The 16,559-nt window shown below is 44.0% G+C and overlaps 1 protein-coding gene across 4 annotated transcripts in view; it reads right to left on the minus strand.

Moving 5' to 3' along the window:
* LOC147035340 (glucocorticoid modulatory element-binding protein 2-like) overlaps window positions 1–16,559 on the minus strand; it is a 151,119-nt gene that overhangs the window by 122,713 nt on the left and 11,847 nt on the right. For 3 of the 4 annotated variants that reach the window (XM_085896892.1, XM_085896911.1, XM_085896902.1), the window contains one exon: window positions 12,067–12,241. In XM_085896892.1, coding sequence (XP_085753018.1) covers window positions 12,067–12,191 — 125 coding nt within the window. In that variant the 5' untranslated portion in view covers window positions 12,192–12,241. Of the gene's footprint in view, window positions 1–12,066; window positions 12,242–14,041; window positions 14,186–16,559 lie in introns of those variants that run through there. The other variant, XM_085896921.1, reaches the window with a different exon arrangement.

The following is a 16,559-nucleotide window of genomic DNA, read 5'->3' on the forward strand; positions in this document are numbered from 1 at the left end:
TAGTTTCGTTCCAAAGGAAAACCCGCGATGAACCGGGGGCGCGATCGGTGAACCGCGATGAAGCGGGGGTTGACTGTATATATATATATATATATATACATATATGTATGTTTATATATATATATATATATATATATATATATATATATATATATATATATACATATATATAAGCAAATACCACCCCTGTCGCTTTGCTGATGGAAATACTCAAGGGGGAGGGAGAGGAGAGGGGAAAGAGGGAGAGATTGGTGGGGAGGGGAGAGGGAGAGAGGGGTGGGGGGAAAGAGGGAGAGAGGGGTGGGGGGAAGAGGGAGAGAGGGGTGGGGGAAAAGAGGGTGAGAGGGGTGGGGGAAAAGAGGGTGAGAGGGGTGGGGGAAAAGAGGGTGAGAGGGGTGGGGGAAAAGAGGGTGAGAGGGGTGGGGGAAAAGAGGGTGAGAGGGGTGGGGGAAAAGAGGGTGAGAGGGGTGGGGGGGAAAAGAGGGTGAGAGGGGTGAGGGGAAAAGAGGGTGAGAGGGGTGGGGGGAAAAGAGGGTGAGAGGGGTGGGGGAAAAAGAGGGTGAGAGGGGTGGGGGGAAAAGAGGTAGAGGGGGGTGGGGGGAAAGAGGTAGAGGGGGGTGGGGGGGAAAGAGGTAGAGGGGTGTGTGGGGGGAAAGAGGTAGAGGGGGTGTGGGGGGAAAGAGGTAGAGGGGTGTGTGGGGGGAAAGAGGTAGAGGGGGTGTGGGGGAAAGAGGTAGAGGGGGTGTGGGGGAAAGAGGTAGAGGGGGTGTGGGGGGAAAGAGGTAGAGGGGGTGTGGGGGAAAGAGGTAGAGGGGGTGTGGGGGGAAAGAGGTAGAGGGGGTGTGGGGGGGAAAAGAGATAGAGGGGGTGTGGGGGGGAAGAGGTAGAGGGGGTGTGGGGGGAAAGAGGTAGAGGGGTGTGGGGGGAAAGAGGGTGAGAGGGGTGGGGGGAAAAGAGGGTGAGAGGGGTGGGGGAAAAGAGGGTGAGAGGGGTGGGGGGAAAGAGGGTGAGAGGGGTGGGGGGAAAGAGGGTGAGAGGGGTGGGGGGAAAAGAGGGTGAGAGGGGTGGGGGGAAAAGAGGGTGAGAGGGGTGGGGGGAAGAGCTAGAGGGGGTGTGGGGGAAAGAGGTAGAGGGGGTGTGGGGGGAAAGAGGTAGAGGGGTGTGTGGGGGGAAAGAGGTAGAGGGGGTGTGGGGGGAAAGAGGTAGAGGGGGTGTGGGGGGAAGAGGTCGAGGGGTTGTGGGGGGAAAGAGGTAGAGGGGGTGTGTGGGGAAAGAGGTAGAGGGGGTGTGGGGGGAAAGAGGTAGAGGGAGTGTGGGGGGAAAGAGATAGAAGGGAGTGGGGGGGAAAGAGGTAGAGGGGTGTGGGGGGAAGAGGTAGAGGGGTGTGGGGGGAAAGAGGTAGAGCGGTGTGGGGGGAAGAGGTAGAGAGGGGTAGTAGGGGGGAAGAGGAAGAGAGGGTGGAGGGGAGAGGGAGAGAGGGGTGGGGGGAGAGGGAGAGAGGGTGGGGGAAGAAGTAGAGAGGGGTGGGGGGAAGAGGTAGAGAGGGGTGGGGGGAAGAGGTAGAGAGGGGTGGAGGGGGAGAGGGAGAGAGGGGTGGGGGAAGAGGGAGAGAGCGGTGGGGGGGGAAGAGGGAGAGAGGGGTGGGGGGAGAGGGAGAGAGGGGTGGGGGAGAGGGAGAGAGGGTTGGGGAAGAGAAAGCGGGGCGAGTGAAGAGGTGGAGGGGAAAGGAGAGAGAGGAGGGAAAGGAGAGAGAGGAGGGAAAGGAGAGAGAGGAGGGAAAGGAGAGAGAGGAGGGAAAGGAGAGAGAGGAGGGAAAGGAGAGAGAGGAGGGAAAGGGAGCGAGGAGAGTGGAGGAATGGAAGACAGTGTGAGGTGAGAGGAAGGGAAGGCAGATGTGCAGAAAAGCGTTAATTACAATTCATACCGTCTCATCAAAATGATTCTGCATCGAATAACACATGAAGATGGAAACAAAATAATGTCTGTAATCAATTTTCGACCGGTCATACGATGAGCATGGCCAGGTGACAAACTCCCATCCGGAGATAAATACCATCTGGACACGTGCAGAGATAAACCTTGTCCAGACAAAACCACCGTCCGGTATGTGCAGAGACAGACACACACACAGTCAGAGAAAGAGAGGGAGAGAGAGAGAGAGAGGAAATGTGGGAGGTGGGTGCTGCACTGTACTGGGGGGTGGGTCGAGCAAGGATGGGACAGAGAAAGAGAGAAAGCGAGAGAGCGAGAGAGCGAAAGTAAGCAGAGAGAACGTTTTGCTTTATGAAAAAATTAAAAAAAAACAAACACAAACACAACTTGAACTACGTTGTCGATGGCACACCATCGCATATTCCGGTGCGCACTGCTTTGTCCCATTAACGCTAGGTGAAATTTTATTCTTGCAAAATGGATTGACTATTCTTTTCTCTTTGATGTGCTTTATGACCAAAGACTTACTATGTTTACTAAATCAGAAGTCATTGCAAGCATGTCAACATTTCATGAAACATTAATTTAACACTGTTCAGCAATATAGAACTGTGCATCAATTTAATCATAGGAATGAACTGTGTATCATATTATTTATAATTATTCACAATCAATTATATAAATACAGTAAAACCTGAGACTGTTTGTCACTCATGGGGGCCACATAAGTAAGTTCTCGATAAAAGAATTTACCATGCACAATGGTAAATACACTTAAAAATATAACATCAGAGATGGGGAATCCCCCGCCATTGAATGAAAAAGGTCATACACATTCCAGATAATGAGGGAGGTGAATTGGAAACAAGACACCATTTGGTCATCATCTTGAAAAAGTTTCCCAGGGGTGAGGAACGTAGTAACCAAAAATTACCCCGGTGTGGGGGTGATGGTCATCTCTATAATACCACAAGTTCTCAATGTTCAGTTCAGGTAACCGTGAAACAGTCCAAACTAACCGTTTAAGGCCCTGTCACACCTTGACGTTTTAGCCAGCGATGGCAACGTGTTAAAATTTATGTAAAACGCTGGCTTACGTTGAACTTTTGATGTTTTTTTTTTAAGATTCGGACGTATTCATAGCGACTTGGTCTTATGTATAACGCATTGGTAACTACACAGAACGTTTCGTTGTGTTATAGATAACTTATACCAACGAATGCTGAACCTGTTGTCGGCCTACACAACCAATGCCCAACGATAGTCTAACTCAGGCATAGCGCGTTGCACGCATCGCCGACGATGTCGTGGCGTAGCCTATTAAAAGGCTGACGCACAACTATTCAAATCATAACTGCCGTAGAAATGGAAGGGTCAAAATCGCGGTCACACCTTGGCGATCTTGCCAGCGTATGCCGACGTAACAAAAAGTGTGTCTAAAACGTTGGGGCACGTCGAATACGGTATGGGTAAGTTTGGTATGCGCGAGTAGAATGCTAAATACGCTATCATAAGTCGTAGTAAGTAGAGTACGTCAAGAAATTTTGAACATGTTCAAAATTTTACGACGTACTCGGCGTATGACACACGTTCGCATGCGATGAGGATAAGTTTTACACACGATATGTGGACGCTTACACACGTCCACAAAGGCTACTTATAAGCTACTCATAAGTCGAAACACGTCGCGGTAATGTCTTTTTTACGCGAAACTTATTTCTAACTTATGTTTGACGTGCTTTGAACCAATTCTTTACGTAGTCCCAACACACATCGACGTATGTAGACGTATTCCAATGACGTCTTCCGGTCGACAAAAAAAAAAAAAAATGAATGTGTTTCTAGCTTACAACTGCCATATAAAGACGTGTTCCCAGCGGTTTTGGGAATTGGTATATAAAAATGGTGTTCATAAAAGGGGAACCCAACAGTGTTTTCGAGTTCCTTTTTGAGTCGATGTCCATGTCAGCAGTAACAGTATCAGTATCAGTATCAGTATTAGTATTAGTAGTAGTTTGTTCATGTTGGCAGTAGTAGGTGGGTGTGAGGGGGAGGGTGTGGGTTATGATGGATCGTCCTTGCGTCCGCGTGTCCACGGGTAGGTTCATAGGCTGCCACTCAACGATTTAAATGGCTGCATCTCCACTATTGAAAGTAGACGCTTGTGCTCAACAATTGGATTTTTTTTTACACTCAACGACTTTTAGACGGTACCACTCAGCTAGTTTCATTGTTTACAATGAACGATTTAAATTGCTGTCACTCGCCTTTGTTTTTTGACGCTGGGGTTTGGAAATTTTAATCGTTTCTATTGAACGTGCTCAATCGCTCAAACCCCACTATTGAAAGTAGACGCTTGCGCTCAACAATTGGATTTTTTTTACACTCAACGACTTTTAAACGGTACCACTCAGCTATTTTCATTGTTTACAATGAACGATTTAAATTGCTGTCACTCGCCTTTGTTTTTTTTTGTTTTTTTTTTTTGACGCTGGGGTTTGGAAATTTGAAACGTTTCTTCTGAACGTGTTAAAACGCTCAAACTCGACTATTTTAAATAGACGCTGCCGATGGACAATTGGAATCATAGCCAAGCTAGACATCGAAGTGTGAACATCCTCGTCATGCCGAAGAAAAGTTTGAAGAATGCTGCAAATAAGTGTCCTGGCCGTGGCCGTGGACGCTGACGCAAGGACGATCCATTATACCGACGTCTTTCAGCCTATGAGTAACTTAAAAGTAACGTCTGTCGACGTGTGGCAACGATCGCGTAACGTGCCAACAACACGTTAATCATAGGTTAGAAATAAGTTTCGGGTACGCTAAACATTACCTCGGCGTGTCTCAACTTATGATTAACTTACAAGTAGCATGTGTTGACGTCTGTCAACGATCGCAGACCGTGCCTACAACTTGTGGCCAGCGTAGCGGAACGTGTGAGTCATCCGCCGGCATATGTCGTGAAATTTCAAGCATGAAAAAATTTGAGGACAACCGAAAAGTACAACGTTTAAAGCCAACGTACAACGACGTATGGCAACGTACTACGACGTATGCCAGCGTGCTCTCAATGTTATCAAAACTTACCCATAACGTATTCAACGTGTGCCAGCGTTTTAGAAAAAAAATTCAAAAATCGGCATACGTTGGCTAAAACGTCAAGGTGTGACCGGGCCTTTAGATTGAAATCGTTCACAGAGATACACTAGCATAATACTACTAATGACATAATTAATAAATATGTATTGTTCATTTAGTACCCGGATTAACACATCAGCATCACCAGTAAGTGCAATACGTGGTTTTCGGGTCCGTCCACTCTCTGGGGACATTTCACTTCCGGTTGTAGAAAAAAACGAAAAAATAGGCTTAGCTCTCGGAGATTATGATAATCCTGTAGATTATTCTTCACTCATTATAATGCAACTTTCAGAATGAAAATTGGTCAAGTATTTATAGAGATATTGAGGTTTGAAAAATCATTAGAGCAAGCAAATTCATTAATTATTAATTCCACAGAAGTTTTGTGACACTGCACAAAGTAAATGTCAGGTATGAAAAAAACATTTGTATGCCAGATTCATTAATTATTAATTCATTAATTATGGAATGTACTCATTGATATATTAATCAGAAAGCCTGAAGCATGTAGCATAATTTATCACTTATCCCCTCATCCGGGATCCGTGGCCTCGCCCCACAGCCTGCAGCCCGATGTCCGCCGGTGATTATGTTAGATATCGGCACGATCGAGAGGAGCCTGCGAATCATCCCTGCTGATGCACTGAATTGATGCAATCGTTCGGCCAGAATATTCGTTGTCAAGATGTTGCGTGATTGAATCACCAATACAGTCAGTCAAATTTATACCGCCGACATACTTCTTAACAATCACCTTCGCCCCAGAAACCACAGTCAATCTGAAGGCCCGGTCACACCTTGACGTTTTAGCCAACGTATGCCGATTTTTGAATTTTTTTTCTAAAAACGCTGGCACACGTTGAATACGTTATGGGTAAGTTTTGATAACATTGAGAGCACGCTGGCATACGTCGTAGTACGTTGCCATACGTCGTTGTACGTTGGCTTTAAACGTTGTACTTTTCGGTTGTCCTCAAATTTTTTCATGCTTGAAATTTCACGACGTATGGCGGCGTATGACTCACACGTTCCGCTACGCTGGCCACAAGTTGTAGGCACGGTCTGCGATCGTTGACAGACGTCAACACATGCTACTTGTAAGTTAATCATAAGTTGAGACACGCCGAGGTAATGTTTAGAGTACCCGAAACTTATTTCCTACCTATGATTAACGTGTTGTTGGCACGTTACGCGATCGTTGCCACACGTCGACAGACGTTACTTTTAAGTCACTCATAGGCTGAAAGACGTCGGTATAATGGATCGTCCTTGCGTCAGCGTCCACGGCCACGGCCAGGACACTTATTTGCAGCATTCTTCAAACTTTTCTTCGGCATGACGAGGATGTTCACACTTCGATGTCTAGCTTGGCTATGATTCCAATTGTCCATCGGCAGCGTCTATTTAAAATAGTCGAGTTTGAGCGTTTTAACACGTTCAGAAGAAACGCTTCAAATTTCAAAACCCCAGCGTCAAAAAAAAAAAATAAATAAAAAAAAACAAAGGTGAGTGACAGCAATTTAAATCGTTCATTGTAAACAATGAAACTAGCTGAGTGGTACCGTTTAAAAGTCGTTGAGTGTAAAAAAAATCCAATTGTTGAGCGCAAGCGTCTACTTTCAATAGTGGAGATGCAGCCATTTAAATCGTTGAGTGGCAGCCTATGAACCTACCCGTGGACACGCGGACGCAAGGACGATCCATCATAACCCACACCCTCCCCCTCACACCCACCTACTACTGCCAACATGAACAAACTACTACTAATACTAATACTAATACTAATACTAATACTGCTGATATGGACATCGACTCAAAAAGGACTCGAAAACACTGTTGGGTTCCCCTTTTATGAACACCATTTTTATATACCAATTCCCAAAACCGCTGGGAACACGTCTTTATATGGCAGTTGTAAGCTAGAAACACATTCATTTTTTTTTTTTTGTCGACCGGAAGACGTCATTGGAATACGTCTACATACGTCGATGTGTGTTGGGGCTACGTAAAGAATTGGTTCAAAGCACGTCAAACATAAGTTAGAAATAAGTTTCGCGTAAAAAAGACATTACCGCGACGTGTTTCGACTTATGAGTAGCTTATAAGTAGCCTTTGTGGACGTGTGTAAGCGTCCACATATCGTGTGTAAAACTTATCCTCATCGCATGCGGAACGTGTGTCATACGCCGAGTACGTCATAAAATTTTGAACATGTTCAAAATTTCTTGACGTACTCTACTTACTACGACTTATGATAGCGTATTTAGCGTTCTACTCGCGCATACCAAACTTACCCATACCGTATTCGACGTGCCCCAACATTTTAGACACACTTTTTGTGACGTCGGCATACGCTGGCAAGATCGCCAAGGTGTGACCGCGATTTTGACCCTTCCATTTCTACGGCAGTTATGATTTGAATCGTTGTGCGTCAGCCTTTTAATAGGCTACGTCACGACATCGTCGGCAATGCGTGCAACGCGCTATGCCTGAGTTAGACTATCGTTGGGCATCGTTTGTGTAGGCCGACAACAGGTTCAGCATTCGTTGGTATAAGTTATCTATAACACAACGAAACGTTCTGTGTAGTTACCAATGCGTTATACATAAGACCAAGTCGCTATGAATACGTCCGAATCTTTAAAAAAAACATCAAAATTTCAACGTAAGCCAGCGTTTTACATAAATTTTAACACGTTGCCATCGCTGGCTAAAACGTCAAGGTGTGACAGGGCCTTTAACCACGCTGGCCACTGCTCAGACGCCATGCAGTTTGGTTAAAGATGACTCGGCATTTTGGCACGCGCACACGAAATTATATTATGAAAATAAATGCTGACGTTTCCATTTCGGGTTTTGAAACTTTTGCACCTTCGGCGGAAAATGTATAAATATAAAAGGCTAAAAATGTGTTTTATAGCGAACGAAGTGAGCTTAATACTTAACGCATGCACGTGAGAGAATAGGAAATAACAACAACAACAACAACAACAACAACAACAACAACAACAACAACAACAACAACACAATAGCCCTGGCTATTTCGAATCCGTGACGTTAGCTATGACTTTTTGCTTCCGGTTGTTGTTAAACGCTGTGCGGTGTATAAACACGATTGGGTTTTATTTCTATCTTGTGAATATTACTTAACGCGTGCACATGAGAGAATAGGAAACAACAAAAACAACACAATACCTTGGCAATTGTGAATCCGTGTCATTGGCTATGACCATTTTGCTTCGGTTTTGTTTTGTTGCTGGTTTTTTTTCATGGGGAATGATGCATGCCGGGAGATCATGACCGGAAGTGTTTATTTATTTATTCAATTATTTTTTTCCCAAAGTTGATTTTATACTTCCGAAGGTGATTTTTTTCATGACAGGAAGTGTTTATTTAGTATTTAACATAACCGGGAGTGATTTTGAAACTCTTTCCGGAACTTTTAATTTCTTTTATTCTTGACCAGAAGTGATCGTTTATTTATTTATTTATTTATTTAATTCAATTATTTTTTTCCCAAAGTTAATTTTAACCAATATATCTCCCGCATCATAAAAAAATATTTTTTAATCGCGATTTACATTATTTGTTCACTGATCCCGAATCCAGGCCGAAGTAACCGGAAATTGCGTCAAAATCATCAGCTGTGCGGCGCTTACACGTACCACGGTATAGTTGGCAAGCATACAGTTGTGAACAAGTTTTATGTAAAGTCATAAGCGAATGTAAGAAGAATTCTACGTTCGCTTCTCGGCTTTGCCTATTCCATATTATTTATATTTCATTTCTCCTTCCTTCCTTCTTTGAAAATCGCATCTGCGTTTTTGGCCATCTTCCAGATCACGTGACGATCAAACGGGAAGGAAATTCAAAAATATGTCCGGTTAGATACAAGATAATATTTTTTACTCTCATAATCAATAAACAGTTGCCGAATATCTTGTAAAATGGCAGACTAGATAGGTTTTAAAAATGGTGATTTTTATAACTTACGTGACCTCGTCCCTGACCTTGAACCTGGACAAAAGTTATATCGTTGTGCAACACTCATCGACCTCTACCCACATACGAAGCTTCATCAAGATCGGAAAGAAAAATTGTTGACGGACGGACATTTTGTCCGGCTTTATTTGGTCATCTTGGCAGAGATGACCTAAAAATAATTGAAATCAGATAAGCAGTTTTCCATTTATTACAAAAAACATTTTTTTCAAGATGGCCACCCCAGTCGGCCATCTTGGATCCGGCCACGCCCAAAATCAATAGGGTTCTTCCTTTTCAGGTGGTACATGTGTGACCCAAATTTCAAATCGATATGGCGAACAGTTTATGAGTTATCGCACTCACAGTATAAATATGTTGACGCCCAGCCAGCCAGCCGGATGAACGGACGGACAGACGACCCAGGTGACAACAATATCCCCCTTCCGCCACGCGGCAGGGGATAAAAAAAAAATCAGCCCCCATGACCCCACCCCCTCTGGCCCAGCCCCTAGGGGTCATATAAGAAATCCGACAGTGTTGTGCACTTCCCCATACATATATCTACTATGTCCCAAAGTTTCAAGTTCCTATTTCAAACGATGTAGGAGGAGTTACAGGGTAAGACAGACGGACGTACAGATGGCCGGACGGCCGGACGGACACAATCACAATATTCCCGCTTTTCTTGGAAAGCGTGGGAATAAAAACACACCACACACACACACACACACACACACACACACACACACACACACACACACACACACACACACACACACACACACACACACACACACACACACACACACACACACACACACACACACACACACACACACACACACACACACACACACACACACACACACGCAGTGCTTGGCCGATATCGGCAACTTCTTGGGAATTGGCAGGTTGGCGTGTCAGTGTGATTACCAACAGCAGTAAGTACTGCATACAACCAAAAAAGTTTGAGTGGCTTTCACCAAAAAATAATGTTGCATTTTTTAAATGTTTCAGGAATATGTTGACAAACATTATTCTTGATAAACAGCTGCGTGTGGCGGGTGGAAAAGAAAATTTGGCTCGGTAATTTAGAAAACACGTGAATACAGCAAACGGTTTGGAAATTGGGTGATATGTCACAATAACGCGCTCTGGGCGACGAAGCACGAACCACTCGCTCAAGGTGACATAGCGTGGTACCGCGATCGACAATGGTGCTCGGAAAGTGGCTTAAACACTCATGCAAGCACTCCATTTCAATGGTTGATAAAGAACAGTTAGCCACGCCATCTCGACATACCATATAGGATCCCTATAACTTTAAAGCCGGTCTTCACCACGCATGCTGCAGTTAATGAAATAAAATTAATAAAATATAATGACTTCATCCACAAAAGAGTTGCTGCTTAATGCAGAGCAAACCTGGAGACCTCAGAAAGTACAATTGCCTGTGAAATAAACATTGCAGAAAATTCACCACTTTGCCTGCTTGTCTGTGCATGTGTCATGTGGTACATCGGTTTGGGGTTCGCACAAACGTTCCAACTTTTTTTTTTTTAACGTCCATTTTTTTAAAACCAGATATGCTTTGATTCCCTGTGGAGCACCTCATGGAACCTCCGGAAATATATACAGATCTGGCAGACGCTATGGATCGGCAGTCCCTCTGGGGGACAGGGCATTTTGCAAAATGAAGGTGGCTAATTTTGGCACATTCCTTAATTTTTTGTTCACTCAAAATAATTCTCCAAACAGCAGAAAAAGATAAGTTTTATGCTTTGGAAATTTCAAATTTTCTTGTGTATGTATGGAGGAGGAGGAAACATAGCCTTGCTTACTTAAAGTAACTAGGGGTATCGGCTTAGTTAAAAAACTCGCTATTTATTTAAATTTTCACATTTCACAACAGATTTCGACACTTATTTAGTCCGGACGATATCCGATCCTCAAAACTGAAATAATATTTTGATGACGCACTTTAATTAGTAGGTGAGAGTAGGTCGTGGAAAATCGTATCGTATAATACGTGAAATCGCTCCAAGCTCCTAATTTGAAAACTATAGTACGTACAAAAGCGATGTATACAACGATTCGTAGCTATGATGAACAGGCGTTCAATAATATGAGTGAGGAATGTGAAAAAAAACTTTATCGTTTAAGAATTTGTTGTAGCCTGTTCCAAGTCAAGGCATGGTTGAGCAGGCCAAAAAACATGGTGACTTCAGACCCCAGCGAGTTAACCCAGGAAATGTCTTAAGACCCCAGAGAGCGAGAGGTGGCTGAGGATCGCCTGATGAAGGATATAATTAAATAAGGCCGTTATTTGTCTTCAAAAGGGGGGTTTAAATTAACCCAAACACCCAATTTTCAGTCATGCACTTCCTTGGAGTTTTCTTCATATGCATGCAAAGTTACATTGAATGGAGACGAGGTGCTGACACATACAACATTTGACTGGGTACACTCCACCCACAGAAACAACATGATGACATCGCCTTTGGATCAAAAGAGACTAAATCCAGGCCAGGGCGACCAAGACCAGGGTTTGACATGAATGTCTTGAACGTGCAAACGGAGACGAGGTGCTCGATTTCTTGCAATATCAGTTGGATTTCACACTGGAAGTTTTAATCTGGCATCAATTAGGGACAATGAGAAAAAGCTATTCCAAGATTATTGCTGCAAGAACACTTGAGGATAGTTCAAAATTGAAAACATTGCATTTGAACGTCATGCACGTGGACTTGAAGCATGCACATATGGTTGAGTGCTACCATGGATATTTAAAATAGAGAAAAAAATTATTACAATTTTATTTTTTAACATAATCTCATCAGGTCAATTGGAAACCCCCTTTAATCTGTCTTCCACTTTTTGGACAATTTAATTATGTCGCAACAGGAAGATTCATCATTATATTCCACTCTGTCAATTTTGATGACCATACACATCCACATTTCTCAACCCTCGGCCCTAAATAATATGTCAAGGCAATGGCATGATTACCTGGTATCAGCCGCTTTGAAATCCACCACAACCGCAGATTCTGTCCCAACACAGGTGTCATCTGCCGTTGGCTGGTCAGAGATGGTAACCACCACAATTTCATCTTCCTCTCCACCAGTCGCCATTCTTGCAGTTGCTCTTGCACACAAGTGGTGGGCTCCACAAGGTCTTCACACTGGAGACATTAAGCCAAAAATTAAATGAAAAAGCAAAGATAAGCCAAAACACTGGGTTGAATACCTCTAAACATGGTTAAGTGTGAAATCAGAAAACACATCCCTCCTTTCTCTTCCTTCCTCCAGGAAATAAGATAAAGTTTTGTGCAGCAATAACCCTGCTTTGATGATGGACCCAGATGGCATCAGTGCCAATGTCTCAAATCCTGCTCTGCTGCCCTTGCTTCTCCTGTATGCACTCGTCAGACTGTCCTCCTTTGACCCCCTCTTGTCTTTCTGAAGTCAGAAAATATGATTCCCATTCACAAGTAGGGTTCAAAAACATACACTATCAACTGCAGACCAGTAAGCTTGCTTCCGATTGGAAGCAAGGTCAAGGAATTCATGCTCGTGATGGAAAACATCTCCAGTTCTCAAAAAGCCTGATCTCTGACCATCAGTTTGGATTCTGTTCCAGTGACTCAAATTTGGATATGCTGGAGTTACTCTCTCAGCAATTGTTAGAGGTCTTAAATCACAAAAAAAAACAACAAGCGTTTGGGATTGTCTCCCTGGATATATCTCCTGGCACTGGACACATTCTAGTATCCTGGTTTGCTTGCCAAGCTCTCTGCCTGAGGGATATTATGCCACCTTCATTCCTGGATTTCTGACTTTCTCCACTCAAGCAGTCCATGCGTTGCAATCAATGGAAACCTCTACTCCTTTCCCATAGGAGGCTAGCTAGTTCCTGCCCCATGGCTGTATGTTGGGCCCAGTCTTTTTTCTCATCAACGTAAAGGGCCTCTCCGATGGTCTGGATAACCCTCTCCAATTTTGCAGATCATTCCGGATTGTGTCTTGGAGTACCCCCATCCAACTGAGAGGCAGAGCAGAGCTGTCACCATCTGCTGATCTGGAAAAGATTAGATACTTGCCAAGTAAACTGAACCCGTCCTTCAATCCTGGAAAAATCTCTCACCATGTCATCCTAGAAGGATGGTCAAACATACTCACCAATCTCTCCTAATGGTCAGCCACTTGAACCACGAGGCCTCACCTTAAGCCATAACCTCTCAGGGCTGACCATATCAGAAAGCTGGCCTCAAAAGCCAGCCACAGATAAGGCATCCTCTGTCATTATAAGCAGATCTACGCACAGTTTAAAAAGCCGTTGGATGGTCCAATATGGGAACCACCAAAATCTCATCTTCAAGGAGTAATGATCTCCTTTATGGAATGGGACCCAGGAATCAGATAGATGTCTCCTGGATTGTGTGGAGTCCATAATTCAACGGAGTACTGATCACCTCTTTCAGATGGCACCCCAGGATCATATCTATGTCTCTTGGATTATGTGCAAACAAAAGCTTTCATCATTTTGGGAATCTTCCACGAAGAGGTTGAAGCACGCGGTTTGTTACTCTCACAATGCGACCATGTTGGTGGTGATTTTTCCCACCTCCTTACTAGTCTGGCCTCTACTTTACTCTCTCAGCACCTCCAACCATCACTACCAACTCCAGGATTCACATATATTTTTCTTGCAACCTGCTCCTTATTAAACTCCCCAAAATTCAGGCTTAACCTCACAACTCAATTATTTTGGTTCGATGGACCATGCTCCCAGAGGTTGTTCTATCCAAATCTGACTTTTCTCTCGACTCTAAAGCTCGGGGATGAAAAACAGGTGATGTGCCATCATCTCAATGTCATCCCCCCATTGGTATCCACAATCTTTATTTCATCCATTAACTCTTCATAACTCAACCCTTCCCTTGCATGTTGTTTCCCTCCCCTCCCCCCGCTGCCCCACTCACAGTTCATTCTCCCCAATGCCATGCTGTTCCATGAGCCTTGATCTTGTAAATATATTCTTTCTTTTTTATATACAGTCAAGGCTCGTGGAAGAATGAGTACACCGAACATATCAGGACGTAACATTCAAATACAGGACGCAAAACACGCATGCATGGAAAAGGAAACTCCAAGGAGAAAAAACTGGAAAATTAGGAGGGATTTGGGCGGGATTAACGAGGGTAAAAAAGATCACGGTTCTGGATTGGGGACGATGTGAGATGGTAGTGAATAGCTGTCTTAAAGACCTGGAGGGAAGAATGAGATTGAAGTGAATGAGGAAGTTCAATCCACAGGTTGGGGGGGGGGGAGGAATAAATGAATGGAGGAGAGCGGTGATCCGAGATTTGGGCAGTTTTATCAGAAGAGGTTGATGGTGGACCATGAGAGCCTTGCAGAAACCTTGGGAGAGGGGGAGGGGTGAAGGGGGCGGGGGCAAAGCAAGGAAAGAGCAGAGGGTGCAAGACCATAAAGGAGGCGGTGGAAAACAGAAAGACCGCCAACTTGTCTGCAAAGGTGACATGATAGGCCCATAGACAGCTTCAGTGCAGGAGATTCCAATGATCTTGAAGGCCTTGGTTTCCACAGCGACAAGCTGAGAAAGATGTGAAGCAGGGGCACCAGCCCAGAGGGGAGATTAGTACCCCATCAAGGTATGAAGGCCTTGTAGGTGGATAGGAGTTCAGCTGTGCCAGAGAAAGACTTTGTACGACAGAGAAAGCCCAATCGTCAGCTGGCCTTGGAGGCCAACTTTGAAATGCAGCTTGTCCAAGAAAGATTGTGGCTGATATTGAGACACGAGAGTTTGAATGACTGAACTTCCTCAAGAGGATTATAAAAAGGTAGATGCGGTTGTGGGGGGAGGGGAGGTTTCCAGATGGTTCTTAGAAGAGAGATAGTGAATGTGTGAGATTTGTCAGGATTGACAGCCAATTCCAAGTGTTTGACCATGTTGTGATTTTCTGAAGGTCTGCAGAGAAGGAAGAGGTTGCAGCCTGCCTGTCTGAAGGATGAGGAATGTAACAGTAGAGTATGGAGTCATCAGCAAACAGATTAAGGTGATTTCTCCAAGTCAGGGAGATCATAGGAATGTGTTGAGAGCCACACACGTTGAGAGGGAAAGCCGAGAGGTGGTGGGACGAGGGGGAAACCCAGAGGGTGGAAGCATTGAGGGGATGGATTAGTGGGGGGAAGCTTTGAAGAGGTAGTGTGAGGGGGAAGCTTTGACGAAACCGGCACCCCTCACTGGCTTTGCGAGTGGGAAAGGTGACTGACACCCTGCTAAGACTAAAAACAACACCTGACAAAGGGCAGATGAGCTCCCTTCGGGAGCCAACGACCATCAAGTAAGGAGATGGTGTATCCTAAAAAACACAACCATCTGGATTGGACCGGTTTGTGACAACTCGGGATGCCAAGAGGGGTAGTGAAACCCTAGATGTGAGGCAGATTAAATAGTATTAGCCAACAGCAATCAAAAAAACTACACCTGTGGGGAAGAGGGTGGGTACACAGTGTTGCCAAAGCCATGGAAGACATGTTCCTCATCCGGTGGTTGACACTGCATTTCAATTCTTCCCCAACTACTTTTGTACCATTTTATGGTATAAGTGGGCACTCGTATTTGTCGTCAGTACTTATTCTGTTGAAATATTATGTATAATGTTCATGTTTCTGTCTGTCTGTCTGTGTCTGCAAACATCAGTTTATGATTGAGGAACAACTGATTTAAATTCAATGTTTTATTTTGAACATGAATCGGAACTCGGAAACTCGGAAAACATATCGGCCATAACTCGGAAAACATATCTGCCATAAAACAGTACTTTGGCGTTGTATTTGTCCCGATCGCACATGCGTAGAGAGAAGTGAGGTCATATTTTTACTCCGTCTGCCTGTCTGGCAGTTAAACAAAATTGAAAATAATTCTAAACAGGAATCTTACTGCTTTTAACGATGTCATAAAGGACACAGACAACAGGCATGAATAACTAATGTGACGTGTTAGATAGGGTGGTGTAATAGACACTGTGTCAACGGCGGTAAATTCCGGAATCCATTTATTCATATGACTTTTACAATCTTTATTTTATGTAAATTTAATTTTTACTTGAACACTGCGGAAAACAAATCGCCTTCTTTGTACTTTCAAAACACTTCAGTTTAGCAGTACTTGGACATGTTAAATATAGCGATGTATAAGACTGCTTCAAGAACACAAAACCTTCGGAATTTTTTAACCATCTTTAAAAATCATCATTTTATTTAAATTGAAGTACGTGCGTGAACACTACGTGGGGTAACGTGCTCTATGGCCTCTCTAATTTGAGTTTGTGCTCATATCTCAAACCATTTGACAAAGAAATGAAAAAGCAAAAATAATATCAAGAAAAGGCGGCTCGATAAATGATAGCATTACAAGAGAGATAGAAAAACCATAATAAATAAGAGCACAAATTCTAGTGAGGCAGAGGGTTCCAC

Source organism: Eptatretus burgeri, chromosome 1, assembly GCF_056783735.1.
Source record: "Eptatretus burgeri isolate ZD-2024b chromosome 1, Ebu_testis_v1, whole genome shotgun sequence".
NCBI lineage: Eukaryota > Metazoa > Chordata > Myxini > Myxiniformes > Myxinidae > Eptatretus > Eptatretus burgeri.